Genomic DNA, 14,034 nt, shown 5'->3' with positions numbered 1-14,034 from the left:
CCCTTTACGCCACGGATATAAACAAGAAAGAAGCAAACGCTATAGAAAGGATTATCTTTAACTATATCTGGCAAAAGCAGTTTGAGCCATTGAGCAGAAAAATTATGAAGAACGAAACAAGCCAAGGGGGGTGGCACATTTGGGACTTAAAAACACTCGAGCAATCCTTGCAGTTGTCGATACTGATCAACACGCTTCAACGTCAACATCATCCTCTCAGCGATCTAGCAGTGTACATCCTGGGTCCCATCACGAAAAAAATTACACATGACCCATCACATAGACCTTTCTTAATGGACAATGACAAACAATTCTCTACATGGAGAGCTACTATTAAGGATCTCCTGGCAACAAACATCATCTTTGATAATATAAAACCTTGCACAATCTATAGAAACATATTTACTCAGTACCCTAATCCCAACTTAAATGATAAAAGAACTAATTGGAGAGAATGCTGGACAAACGTAGGAAGACTCCCGCCCGAATGGAAAGAAACTACGTGGAGAATTATTAACAATGTCACCATGACAAAGGAATTCCTCCACAAATTCCACCTACTGAGGAATGCGAAATGCCCAAGGTGCCATAAAGACGAGAGCACATACCATCTTTTTTATGAATGCCGTACCGCTAACCGCATCTGGAATTGGATCAACAGCACCTTCAACATCACCCTTAATTGGTACAACATTATCTACCACGCTGACCTTCCCGCTACCGACTTTAACTCTTACAGCCTCAACTGGATCACAGCTCTCACTAAAAGAATTATCTGGAAGGCAAGATGTGCTCTCCAGTTTGAAAACAAACACTGGAACTCCACCTTGTGTATCAAGAAAATAAAAAAAGAGGCGGCCATCAAAATCAAAAGTGACCAATCACTTCTCAAAAATAAAGACTTTGCAACCTTATACCATGGGACTGTCGACAAAATATGGAAAGAAGTAAACAACGTGTACCTCTTCAAAGAAGACTGGACCTAACGGGCTCCTCCTCTTATTTACCATGTGGCACCGTGGTTTATTTGCTGGACTGCTCGCAATCATCGGATCATCACTTATGTAAACCTCAGTCACTTTTTATCCTATAATTGTCGTCTGCCCATGCTACAAAAGAAATGTTGTTAACAATGTTATGATTTGCTATTAAGAGGTAACTTGTACGTATGAACCCTTCTATTATATTATATAATACTGCCACACTTGTTTGCTATGTACAACCGAAACACCCACCTATGTAAATACATGTATATATATTTCCTTTTTCTTTTATTGGGTAAAGCGGCAATCACGTGAACACTGTTTAATTCTGTAATTAATGCTTTGTATCTATCACACCAAATTGCCTGGTGTGATATAATGTAACCGTTTGTGAATCTAAATAAACTTTAATTAAAAGATAAAAGACTTGACTTGTCCAAAGTCAAGCTTGACAGTACACTGTCAGGTCTGCTACTTTTGCAAAGTGTTGGCGGTGGCACCAACCAACACACTCAATCGCAGCAGACGGGGGTGGACTGGTCTGCTTGATAGTGGGTCTCCCCAACTTGGTCTGCTTGATAGTGGGTCTCCCCAACTTGGTCTGCTTGATAGTGGGTCTCCCCAACTAATCAAAAACAGACGAGGGTGCCAGACACAATACACACAATACAACACAGACGTAAACACAACACTTACACAATCACCAGACGTTGACGTATGCGTATCCAATATGGCTGACCAAGATGGCTGCTACTCACTCTCCACAGTGGCTATCGCTGTTAATCCAAGATGGTTGCTCGTCTTGTGGTTTAACTCCAAGTGGTGACTAAGCCAAGATGGAGGAACACAAAATGCACACACTGCTAGAATTAAAGTTCCCCAAAAACTTAGGCTTAGCTTACCTAAGCCTAGCGCTACACTTAGGACTAATTTAGCCCTAACTCCCTATTCTAATACACTGCACTTCCCTACTTAAGCCTAAAAGTAGGCCTAGCACACAAAAATTAGAAAATTCACTGTCTGCAGCTCAGAAATACACAACCTACCTCTTCAGAAACACAACTCAGACTCGGCTTTATTGTACACCTGGTGAATATGATCGGTCCAGGTAAGCTTGGGGTCCAAAGTGAGCCCCAAGTACTGAAGCTTATCCTCGCACTTAATCCTGTTGCCCCCAATCCTGATGGTAGGCTTTCTCTTTAGGATGTTATCCTTCGGGAAAACCATGCACCTACTTTTTTCATGGTTAATAATCAGCCTATTGCTTGTGCTCCAGCTCTCAACCCTTTTCAGGAACTTGTTGGTGTACCCCTGAAGCACCTCCTGATTTTGGTGGGAAAGAAGCACGACGGTGTTGTCCGCATATCCTTGGATATACGGGCTCCCCTCCATCTGAAAACTAACGTTGAGGTTGAGGAGGCTGTTATAGGGGATCGTCCAGAGGAGCGGCCCCGATTATGAGCCTTGCGGGCAGCCCCGGTTGATGGGGGTGCAGTAAAGAGTGTGCTTCTGATTGGTGGCCCACGCATACCTATCAGAGAGGTAGCTCTGAACGAGATTGAAAAGGTTCTGTGGGCAGCTGTCCTTACCCAGCTTGTAGAGAATAGCGGGCCACCAGGCATGATTGAAGGCCCCTTTGTAGTCGATGGACACCATAAGGGTGTGCTTCCCCTTCTGTTTGGTCGTCCGAATGTAGTCGAGGACCTTCCCCACTGCGTGGTGATTCGACTTGTGTTTCTTAAACCCGAATTGGGCCTTATGGAGCCCGTTGCGGGATTCCAGATGAGAAAGAATCCTATTTCCCATGAGAGAATCAAGGACCTTGCCAATGACAGAGAGAAGGGAGATGGGACGGAAATCGGAGACTTCAGCCGGAGTATTATCTTTCTTCTTTGGAATAAGTCTGACGACCGCCTCCTTCCAGTCCCTGGGGAAGTACCCCTGGTTGAAGCAGGAGTTACCAGCAAAGAGAACCAGAAAAATCGTAGGAATGGCCTGATAGGCATGCTGGGCCATCTTCTAGTTGATGGCATCCCCTCTTGGGGCTTTCCTTTTCTTGATTTGTTGGAATTCCTTCTTGATTTCCTGGGGGGTAAAGGGGGGGTCCATAATGTTATTCTGATAGTGCTTCCCGTATTCCCTGATATGGTGTTGCTCCTCACTGTCCTCTGCTGGGTCATCCTGCGGGAACAGCTCGTCGAAAATAGCCCTATAAGTGTCCTGCGGATTGGTGGTGTACCCGTTGGGAGTACTGATGGTCTCTGGTATGCCCAGGGTCTTCCGCTTCTTGAAAACCGCATAAAACGGGATGTCCCAAGGGCTCTTATTACTGACCTCTGTACACAGCTTCTTCCACGATGTAGTCCTGGCCCTATTTATCATCGTCTTATACTCCCTAAAGAGGGTGAGATAGCTCTCCTTATGGGCTTGCCTAGAAACGGGATCCATACTCCGCAGGTATTTTTTTCTAGCTTTCCAGACCCTTTTACGTTTATCAGAGAGCTGTTGATTCCACCACGGGGCCGAGGGCCGCTTTGGCTTGACCCTGGTAGAAAGGAAGAAGGCCTGTTTGATTGTCTCTTGTAGGTGCAGAACCGCTTGGTCAATCTTCCAGGTGGAGTCCAAGTTGCGCAGGCAACTCGGGTCCCACTGACGTTTAACCAGCTCCTCAAAGCTGGCCCAGTCCGTTTGGTTAACAATTATCAGGTTCTTCCTACACTGATGGTATTCAACCGTAGTGAGGATGTAGGCGTGGTCACTCGTAGAAGTGTAGTCCATGGTGTAACAGTTGGTATTCAGACGGGCCAGAGTGTCGTTGCCGAGGCAGAGATCCACCCAGCTCTTCCCATGACTGTTGGAGAAGGTGGGCAGGCTACTGGAGTTAAGGGAAACAAGTCCCAAATCGGACATGAGGCCCATGACCTCCCGACCCCTCGGGTCCTCTGAGGGACTATACCAAATGGGCGACTTTGCGTTGAAGTCCCCACACACTAACTTGGGGCCCGGGGGGAGCCCCTGGTAAATCCCCTTGATCTCCTGAAGCAGGGGGGCAATGTCCTCTGAAGGTGGACAGTAGACGTTGATAATGTAAAGACATGTGGCGCTGAGGTCCACACTGATGGTAGTGATGTGAGGGGTGCAACCTTGGGCGATAACCTGGCAGTTGATATTCTTGTTGTAAATAATAAAGCCCGTTAGAATAGTACCCTCATGACCGCTGCCCGTGAGGGTATGCCCCCTACCAAGCAGAGCCACCTTCCCGTTGCGAGTATACGGTTCCTGGAACGCCAGAATGTCGATGTCGTGGTCAGCCGCCGTTTGGACAGTCGCCGAGGCCGCCGCTTTACATTTCTGCAAGTTAATTTGCAGAATGTTCAGTCGGTCCTTGTAAAACTTATGGTTGTCATCGAACGTGAGAGCAAGACGGGGGCCGTTTACAAAGGAAGAAACCACCTTAGGCATATTGTGTCTTACTTATCTGTAGCAGTTTTTGCCATTTCAGTCTTGGACGGCCCTTGTCAAAAGCGTTATGGTCAATGTTCATTTTTTTCTGATCCGAGGCCTCTTTGTTGTGTAGATGACAGTTTATGCACTTCGGGTCCTTGATCAGGTTCGGGCATTCCTTAAACTTATGCCTTTTGGCGCAGTGGCTGCATCGTTGCCTCTCCACACACCTGTAGGAGGTGTGCCCGAAGCCACAACAGTTGAAACACCGGATTACCGGTATATAGTCATTGACTCTAAGCGACAACCACCCCACAAAGATACGGCCGCTCTCCATGATGGCGTTCCTTGTGTTCGGTGGGACCGTCATGATAACGTGTTTAGTTCCCGTTTCACCCCGTGGGCCAAAACTACGGTCAACCCTGATTTGAGCAGGGCACTCCTCCTTTGTCGTGTATAAATTCAAGCTGGGGTTCTCCTCGTATAAATTTTCGATCAGGGATTGATCTTCGATGTTCTGGGGTACATTAAATACAATTATTTTAGGCATCCTCTTACTCCTTTGGGAAGCTTTTAATTTGTGTCTGAGCACCTCATTGCCCTGGATGGCCACTTGCAGTTTGTCGGCATCGTTGCCATCCGTGGTCTTGATGTCAAGGGCCCCACTTGGAAGGGGACGAACTTGTAGGATTTTCACTCCCAACAGTTTAGGTTTAATGTTGGCTTGTAATAGATCCATTATTTCTTCCGGAATAAGCCCCCTTCCCTCCGGGATGGGGATGGCCGAGACAGTTAAGCTATGATCGCTTTTATTGGGATCCATGGAACTGCCCTTGTTCGCTGAGTTGGCCGCAATGAGCTTAGCGATAGCACTCCGAGGGCGGGTGTCCCACTTAACGACCTCCGAGTAGGAGACTTGGCGTTCCGGTGGGCTGGGCAGGGAATGGGATTGGCCGCCTCCCTGAGGGCGAGGACCATCCCGAAGACCCGGTTGGCAACAGCGTGAAGTTGCACAGCCGCCTCACGAGCCCGAATGCGATCAGCTATTTTAATCGTAAGATTACTTTCCATAGGGATGGCACTTAGAATGGCCTCCAAGCAGCTGTTGGCAGAGGAAATGAGCTCCTCTTCCGCAAAGCTGGTATTGAGAGGATCGCCTATCTTGGGATACCGAACGCTCCGCCGAGCAAAACAGAAACCACGAAAATAAACCACAAAGGGAGTTGATCGAAGTGCCCCCTGAAACAAACCCTGCCCAAAGAAGGGCGAAAAAGGACGGCCCGATCGATATATAACCCCGGCGGGTACGACAACCAGGGCCCGAGAAAACGGGCGAAAAGCCTGCAGAATTAGGGTCAGTAAGGTCCAGGTGACCCGACCACGTGGCGAAGTCAATGGCCTTTAAGTTCTTTGTCTGGGCCGATTTTAAAAAGACGTGATAAAACGAGAACGAAAGAACCTATCTTAACGAAATTTTTACCGTGCGTGAATACCGCAGAGAGAAAATAATTGCCCAGTTATAAAGGACCCCGGAAACCCGAAAGGCCCGCACGCCGGCCCGAAAACAGAAAACTTCCGTACAAAATAAAACGAGAACGGATGAGCGCAGATAAACGAAATAAACTGCGGATAAAAGCTATTTGCAAGCCGAATCAAACGATGTATACAAAGCCCACTCACCATCGGAAATAGCCCGGAAAAAACCGCCGGCGAACCTGGAAATTCCGAGGTCCGTAGCTCCTAAACGGCTAATCCGATCCGAAAATTCCACATATTGTACGGGAGCCCTCGACGAGACGAACCGAATGGTATATAATAATCCACAGGCTGACTAAAAATAACGCCGATGCGACGACCGAAAAGCGGAGCACACACAACACACATCCTAACGGTATCGCGACACGTTGTTCACTATCTCCCAGGTAGACAGAAGCATAATATAACTAATTAAGGACAAAAAGTATATATTACTTTTTAGTTGATGATTATTGTTGTTATTATTATTTATTAATTGATTTTAAAATTATCGAGTTGAACAAATCGTAAAAAATATTAATTTTATTGGAGAACACATATTAAATTTAAAACTGTCTTACGTTTTTCCACGCAGCTGTGACACTATCCATTCGTATCTCGTATTCGGTTGGATTTTCTCTTTCTCTCACAGTTTTGACTGCATCGTTCTCTCTTTCTTGAAGGAGGAGAAAATCCTGAATTAAAATTTTTAAAATGTTAGAGTTTTAAAAGTAAGTTTGTGCACAAGCTCAATATGAACAATGCGATTAAGTCGGTTTTCGACTTCTCCAACATTAATTACGGGCAATCGAAAAACTCCAGAAATATTGTAAACAGCTCATTTATCGACAAACACTTAAGTGTTTAAGTTGATTTTCAAAATTTTTCAAGATAGAACCTGTTTCCTTATGTTTGTAAAACTTGTGCTGAATAATTGTATATTACGAGTTCTCGGACATTAGTCAAATGAGTTATTATCACAGCGAACAAGCCAAAAAACTAAAAACACAAATTTATCACTCTTTAAACTGCTGAAGAGTATTGATAATGTCAGCCTATCATTCCGGGTAATATGGGATTATATCAAGCAAGCCAGTATCCGATAATCATCAGTATATATTATAAAGGTAAGTGTACAATGTGCATACCGCTAAAACTCAAAAACGAGTCCCGGTATGATCAAGGGTGTTATATGGTGTGGTAGTCCTCTACCCCCATCAATGATGAAGGTTCCCGCTTTTACCTGAAAGGCGTGCTGTTGAAAATATAAGGGCTGGAAGTTTCGCCCTCTGGAAATTTCAAGAACAGACCAGAACATTCGAGAGCATTCGAGAGCATTCCACAACATTCCAGAATATTCCGGGATGTCCTACAACATCCGAGATCATTGTGAAACATTCGAAGCCTTTTTTGTATGGATGGGACTACCCATTGGTAAGGGTATATAAAGCAAGATCCGTCGTTGGTTCGAACGTCAGTTTCTTATCACTTACGAAGGGAAGAACCGAAAAAGAAGTGAAAATTCCAAAGTAGTGCAGTGAGTGAATAAAAACAAACAGTGAAGTGTGAGTAGTCACAGTGATACAGTGACTGAATATAAATCGAAAATAAAATGTAAAAACTGCCTAAAGTGTACTTAGTGTTTTAGATTTCTGTATATCTATATCTATCTAAACATAAAATTACTTGTCTTGACTGAGTGAATGAATGAATAACTGACTGACTGACTGAATGACTGATTTAACATCGCCCAGAGCAAACCGCTGAAGCTAAAGAGGTGAAATTTGGTGCACAGTTAGGGTACGTCATGAAAACGCACACTAAGAAGGGATTTTTCGAAATTCTCCCGCGGGGGGAGAGGAAGAAGATTAAGGCTTAACCGGAAGAACGGCTTCTACTGTACTAATTTAGATGCGATGTATTGTTATGTTTAATCTTCGTTAAGTACTTAAGTGTATTAAATTAATAATATTTCAGACATTGTTATAAATATTTTTATACTATCTGTTACCCGCGACTTCGTCTGCGGAGGTTCTGCAAGCAAAACCCCATTTACATTCAATATTTCAATAACCATAGTAATTGTTACGTAACACCTACCGCTGAGAATGATGAGAATTGCCGAGAATCAAACGAACTATTTTCAATTTGATCAATTTTCTGGAACGTTTACAATCGTTCTATAATCGAACCAATATTTTTGCAATAACAAATTCGAATCTGAAACGGTTCGAACATTTTAAAAATCGAAATATATAAAAATATTTATAACAATGTCTGAAATGTTATTAATTTAATACACCTAAGTACTCGATGAAGACTCGATAAATAAGTACTCGATGAAGACCAAATACTCTCCCTCTCCCGCTCGTGGGGGAATTTCCAGAAATCCCTTCTTAATGTGCGTTTCCATGATGTACCCTAACTGTCTACCAAATTTCACCTCTGTAGGTTAAGCGGTTTGCTCTGGGCGATGAGAAATCAGTGAGTGAGTGAGTCAGTCAGTCAGGACAAACAATTTTATATATTTAGATATTTCGATATTTAACCAAATGTTCGAACCGTTTTAAATTCGAATTTGTTATTGCATATTGATACGATTATAGAACGATGGTAAACGTTCCAGAAAATTAATCAAATTGAAAATACTTTGTTTGATTCTCAGCAATTTTCATCATTCTCGGCAGTTGGTGTTATATAACAATTACTATGGTTGTTGAAATACTGAATGTAAATGGGATTTGCTTGCAAAACCTCCGCGGGCGAAGTCGCGGGTAACAGCTAGTATATACATAAAAATGGACGTGTTTGTGCCTATATTTCACTCTGCAGCCAAAACTACACATCACACATGAATGCTGTTTGTGTGTGGAGTAGTCCCAAGTCTCTCATCGTGCAGTATGGTGGTTTCGTCTCGATAGCTATAAGGGTATGGGAGATATGGGGTTGAAAGTGGTTAACTTCGAAAATGTGTAACAATGGAAGTGTCAATAATGGAAGTGTTAACAATGGAAGTGGTTAAGAACAATTGAAGTGTTTAGAGAAAGCGATATGCAAGATTTACAGGCGCAGATGAAGTTTTTTGCGTTTCTGCGAGAAATCAAACATATTTTTAGACCCATCTAGAAATTTTCTAATTTTCTGGAAACGGCAAACTAACTTTTGCATTCTGAGAAAACGGGTAAGATTGGCTATAACCTAATAATCTTAATCTTCGCTATGGTTACTTTTTGCCCGAGCAAAAAGTAAGTATAGCGAACCCGAGCGGCTAGTTTATTTATAAAACTAGCTGCTCGGGTATAGCTGCTCGGCTATAGTAAACCCGAGCAGCTAGTTTCTTTATAAAATAATCTATTGAAAAAAATCCATCATATATAACCTTCATTACAGTCACTATGGGCTTGGCGAAACATGGATGGACATAAAACGCACATTTAAAAACCCATACAGAAAACAGCATTGAAAAAAAAAACAAAAACATAAAACAGAGATTCTGTTTTCATTTGAAGACTTCTAATCGCCTTACAGCGATAGAGATCAACGTATTCTGATCGAAACTCTTAAGATAATTTTAGTCAACTTGCTTTCGATTACTGGGTGCTACTCCGTTACTATAAGAATTTCTGTACACAAAGCAAGCTGACATCGCTGTGTTACGTTATTCTTATTATATACAACGAATTTCATTTTTTGCTTATTTACGAGAATTGTTTTCAGGAACTTCATCAAATCTTGAATTTTCTTCATTCTAAACTAAAATGTATTTATTTTTATTTTTTGATTTTTTTCTGAAATTAATTTCAGCAAACAATAACACTTAAAAACTTAGTATTTTATGTCCATCATTATGTTACATTCGTTAATCTTAAATGATTCAAACTCGTTCACAGAATACAGATTTGCATGATACATGGTAAAGTTGGTAGATAAAAACGATTTCATATACAAGTGGAATCATTTTACAGTTTTTCGTTTAAAAGATTTCAGGTTCGTTGTAAAATTTAACACAGAATATTGTTTATTCAGCAACTTTTTTCCTCTGGGCAGGTTTTCAATTTATTCAGATTCTGTTATGGACAAATTTTAATATTTGATATCTCTATCCACAACAATATTAATAATTATATGTTAATATCTTCGAAGTAGTTCTCAATTAGTTTTGCAATTAGAAAATATGAAAGGACAAATTTTAATATTTGATATCTCTATCCACAACAATATTAATAACTATATGTTAATATCTTCGAAGTAGTTCTCAATTAGTTTTGCAATTAGAAAATATGAAAAGAATAATTTTAAAATTGTTCCTTACCTGTATCCTTTTTAACGAAACCAAAATTTCTGCAACAAAACCCACTGCTTGAGAAAACAGACCAACAATGTTGCTATACATATACATTGAAAATGTCATTGTGACGAATATAATTTCGGCATTTAACTGTCCTCCATATAAAAAGAATGCGAGATATGCGAGGAGAGTAAATAATTTCGATGTAGGATATGACACGATATACGATATTCCGCTTGCATATAAAAACATTCGAATTTTATTCATTTCTTTCCTGCAAATAGAAACAATTAAATAATACAATTGCGGAGCTCCGAAAATAATTATCTAAAACACATTAGCGTATCGAAATGACAATAAAACCACTGTAAAAAGGAATCGGATGGTGTCAAATATTTTCTAAAGTTTGTGATTTATGCTCTGAATAGAATTTATTTTTTAAAACGAAAATACGTTTTTGAAAAATTTTCTCTGTTTAAGCAGTTATTCGTTCCGTTTTAGCCAGGTTTTACTGTATTTCAGTGCACTTACATTCTGATTTTTTCTAATAATGCGACATATGGCAATTCCCAGGTGTACATCTTGATTAACCTCATATCAGCAATCATCTCGTTCAACAGATTCAATCTTTCGTCTCCCAATACAGCTGCTTGTAATCTATTATGAAAAAATATATATATAAATATATACTCCTATGAAATGATATAAAATTAAATACTGGACGTATATTTTATATCTAAAGACAATACAGTAGAGCCTCGAAAACTCGGCACTCGATAACCCAGCACTCCGGATAACTCGGCCACACCCTGGCAGGGCAAAAAATCCTTAGTTGATTCNACATTATATATATATATATATATATATATGTACTCTTATGAAATTATATAAAATTGAATACTGAACATATATTTTATATCTAAAGACAATGTTTTATTTGAACGAAGTCCTTTATTTTTCTAGCACTGAATATTATAAGAGTTTTGTTTATGCTATTTCAACAACTTTTTACACTGAACTCTCCTGAAGAAAGCAAATACGATATGCAAATTCTCAGATAAAGAGCGAATGTGTAAGCTTCATTAGATGAATTTTTTGTATAATTTCAGTGTGATAAGCAAATATCGAAACAGGACTACAGTACACATTGGTTCTATTTGAAATATCCAAATCAAGTTATACATAAAAATAGGTGTTTTATGCTGTGCCTTTATAATTCAATTACGAACATGACAGTAAAATTCCAAAATAGCCAGTTTGTTCGCAATGTCCCAAAGAAGTCATCTCGATGATAGTCAAAGATAGCTGGCAAGCATTGGGTAGGCTAGAATCTGGTCAAGCTATTGAAAAAGCTGCTCAATTTTTCCGTCAGTCATTCTGAAATTTCATCCATGTACTCAATTCCAAGTTTCTGGGCCAGTAAGCAGAAGGCCAGCTTGTGTCGCTGTCAAGTTAAAACATCTTCTAGTGACTGTTACTTCGTATTATCAGTAAGTTACAATAGGGAGATAACACACCTGTATTACGTGCAAGCCTGGTTGCATCTACAGGAAGGCCTAAAACTGTAAGGAGAGATTGCATGCACATGATTTTTATGCGCGAAGGCCAAATATTTCTGTTTCATTGTTTTTCAGGCAGAGAGAAGCCATTTACACATGGTTCAGGAACCAGTTGCTTCGAGTATACACGATTAGAAAGTGTTCTGTTGAACAAATCAAGTCATCATATGCTTTACAGTCATCAACAAACTTTTGTGTGAAATCCAACTAATTCAGGAATGAATCGATGAACATTGTTCAGTGTCATTGTTTATCTGGTGGTAGCATCCTTATGCAAAGTGCGATTTTCTTAGATGGATGTATTGATCTCTATGTTTTCCGCTGTGACACTGCGATGAGCCAAAGTTATTGGAATGATATATTTATCCCTTTGTTGGACCTCATGTGGATGCAGTTGGTTCTGAATTCGTTCTTATAAACAACAACGTTTAATCATACCGAACTCGTACACTAACTTATGCGACTACCTAATAACGGAGAGAATTCACCCAATGAAGTTACCAGCGAATTCTCCAGTTTTTTATCTTATATATCATATATAAGATGGTCTCAAAAGAGCATTGGCTTTCCGCCAAACTTTAACAAACATTTCTCGTTTGCAAATGGAACTTCTCATTTTGACTATTTCTTTAATTTTCTAGAATGTCATACTGTACATTCGAAACCTTTTTTTGTGTCCTAATAATTGACAGAATTCACGGGCGCCTATACGTTGGGGCATATGGAGCACAAGTCTGAACGTTGAGGCATTCCCAGGCTTTCGTTGGTCTTTTCTAAATCCCAAAAAAGCCATAAAGTTTCGTTATCAACAAATAGAATATATTCATAACTTTTAGCATGTCTATTATACAAATAAAAAGCAACCGAATTAATGCTATTTGTCCATTCTCTCATGAAATCTGTCTATTGTTTTGAAACTACATTTCATGTTTTTAAGGCGAAGCTAACTTTTAGTGTAGTGTTTCTCAACAGGGGCGATATCATCCCATGTGGGTTTTTTTCCATGTTTAGGGGGCGATTAGCAACAATTTATATTTTGGGGGCGAAAAACAATTTTTTGGGCGGTATAGTAAAACATTATATTAAGAATAATTAGATATTTTATTTGTTATATCGTACAATAATTAAGCAAATAACATTATACTAGTCACTAATCTATTCAATGCAGTACGAATTTGGCGTTAGCCTTGTCTCTCGGCATCGGAATTTTGTAGTGAAAGGGGCGATACTACTTTGAAGAGGGCGACGATTCGTTAGAGGTTGAGAAACACTGCTCTAGTGCAACCAGAGACATCTTGTAGATATATGGAAGCTCCTTGCGTAATGTACGATGCCCTTTTTTTATAGTTTGTGTTCTCATCTTTGATAGTGTGCCGATGCAGTTGACAGCGTTTAATTCTATGTTCCTGTAAAATTTAAAGTAAATTCCTGCAGTACTTTCTGATTTGTATACGATTTTCAATTTATGCTAATTTTTTGGAAAAGAAAATATTTTACATATTAAAGATTATTTCACGTGTTTTAATTTCATGCAGGTTAAAGCAATATACTGTAAATGTTTTCATAATTTTTAAAAGTAAACATTTTTGAACAATTCAAGAAAATATGCCATTAGTACAATATAGTATTGTTTCCGGACCAAAAAATAAAGTAAAAGAAGCATTTTACAAACCGAAACCATCAAAAAACACGGAAAAATGAAATTAATAATATATGAAAAAAACAAGTGTTATATACAGATTAATTGTGAATGTGAGAGCGATCCACTTACATCGGAGATACAGGAAGTTACATGAAAAAATCAAGGGACTTGTTAAATCAATAAAACATGATTACAAGAATTCGAATTTATCTAAACATTGTGTGAAGAACTGTTGTCAAATTAATTTTAATACATTTAGTATAGTTCAATTACAGGGGAGTACGATGAACAGAAAGTTATACGAATACAGTACTTAGATATAAAAAAGTTTTATTATTAAGAAACGGGAATAACAGTAAATTCACATGAATCGTAGAATCAGATTTCCACTGATAGTCTTTAGAAGTTCGTTTTTCTGTAGGAGGGTTTCTGAATAATGTGGAAAGATAACGAATGAAACAATAACAGCAAGGGGTGTGTATAATTAAGATTTGTAACGAAGAAAACACAGGTATTACAATAATTGAACACATAATGTACTAATTATTAAAAATTAAATCTATATCTATATATATTATATATTATATATATATATATATATAT

At 39.5% G+C, this 14,034-nt stretch overlaps 2 protein-coding genes across 3 annotated transcripts in view; both read right to left on the bottom strand.

Moving 5' to 3' along the window:
• Positions 1 to 3,002: 3,002 nt before the first annotated feature.
• LOC111637341 lies at positions 3,003 to 3,902 on the bottom strand. Its single transcript, XM_023382820.1, has one exon. The coding sequence runs from the start codon at positions 3,900 to 3,902 to the stop codon at positions 3,003 to 3,005; it is 900 nt and encodes a 299-aa protein (XP_023238588.1).
• Positions 3,903 to 5,992: 2,090 nt separating this feature from the next.
• LOC111637335 (multidrug resistance-associated protein 4-like) overlaps positions 5,993 to 14,034 on the bottom strand; it is a 56,315-nt gene continuing 48,273 nt past the window's right edge. Inside the window, exons 7-10 of one of the 2 annotated variants that reach the window (XM_023382814.1) lie at positions 10,762 to 10,887; positions 10,255 to 10,504; positions 6,524 to 6,637; positions 5,993 to 6,370 (exon numbers count right to left, since the gene is read on the bottom strand). In XM_023382814.1, the coding sequence (XP_023238582.1) occupies positions 6,176 to 6,370; positions 6,524 to 6,637; positions 10,255 to 10,504; positions 10,762 to 10,887 (685 nt within the window). In that variant the 3' untranslated portion in view covers positions 5,993 to 6,175. Of the gene's footprint in view, positions 6,371 to 6,523; positions 6,638 to 9,801; positions 10,010 to 10,254; positions 10,505 to 10,761; positions 10,888 to 14,034 lie in introns of those variants that run through there. The other variant, XM_023382815.1, reaches the window with a different exon arrangement.

Source organism: Centruroides sculpturatus, unplaced genomic scaffold, assembly GCF_000671375.1.
Source record: "Centruroides sculpturatus isolate CEXI.00-Female unplaced genomic scaffold, Cexi_2.0 scaffold805, whole genome shotgun sequence".
In the NCBI taxonomy this organism is placed as follows: domain Eukaryota; kingdom Metazoa; phylum Arthropoda; class Arachnida; order Scorpiones; family Buthidae; genus Centruroides; species Centruroides sculpturatus.
The sequence above is the reverse complement of the archived record's forward strand: the minus strand, read 5'-3'. Positions and strand labels throughout refer to the sequence as shown.

Coding starts and splice junctions, on each gene's coding strand:
- LOC111637341 (XM_023382820.1), bottom strand. CDS start 3,902: ATGGGCCTCATGTCCGATTTGGGACTTGTTTCCCTTAACTCCAGTAGC.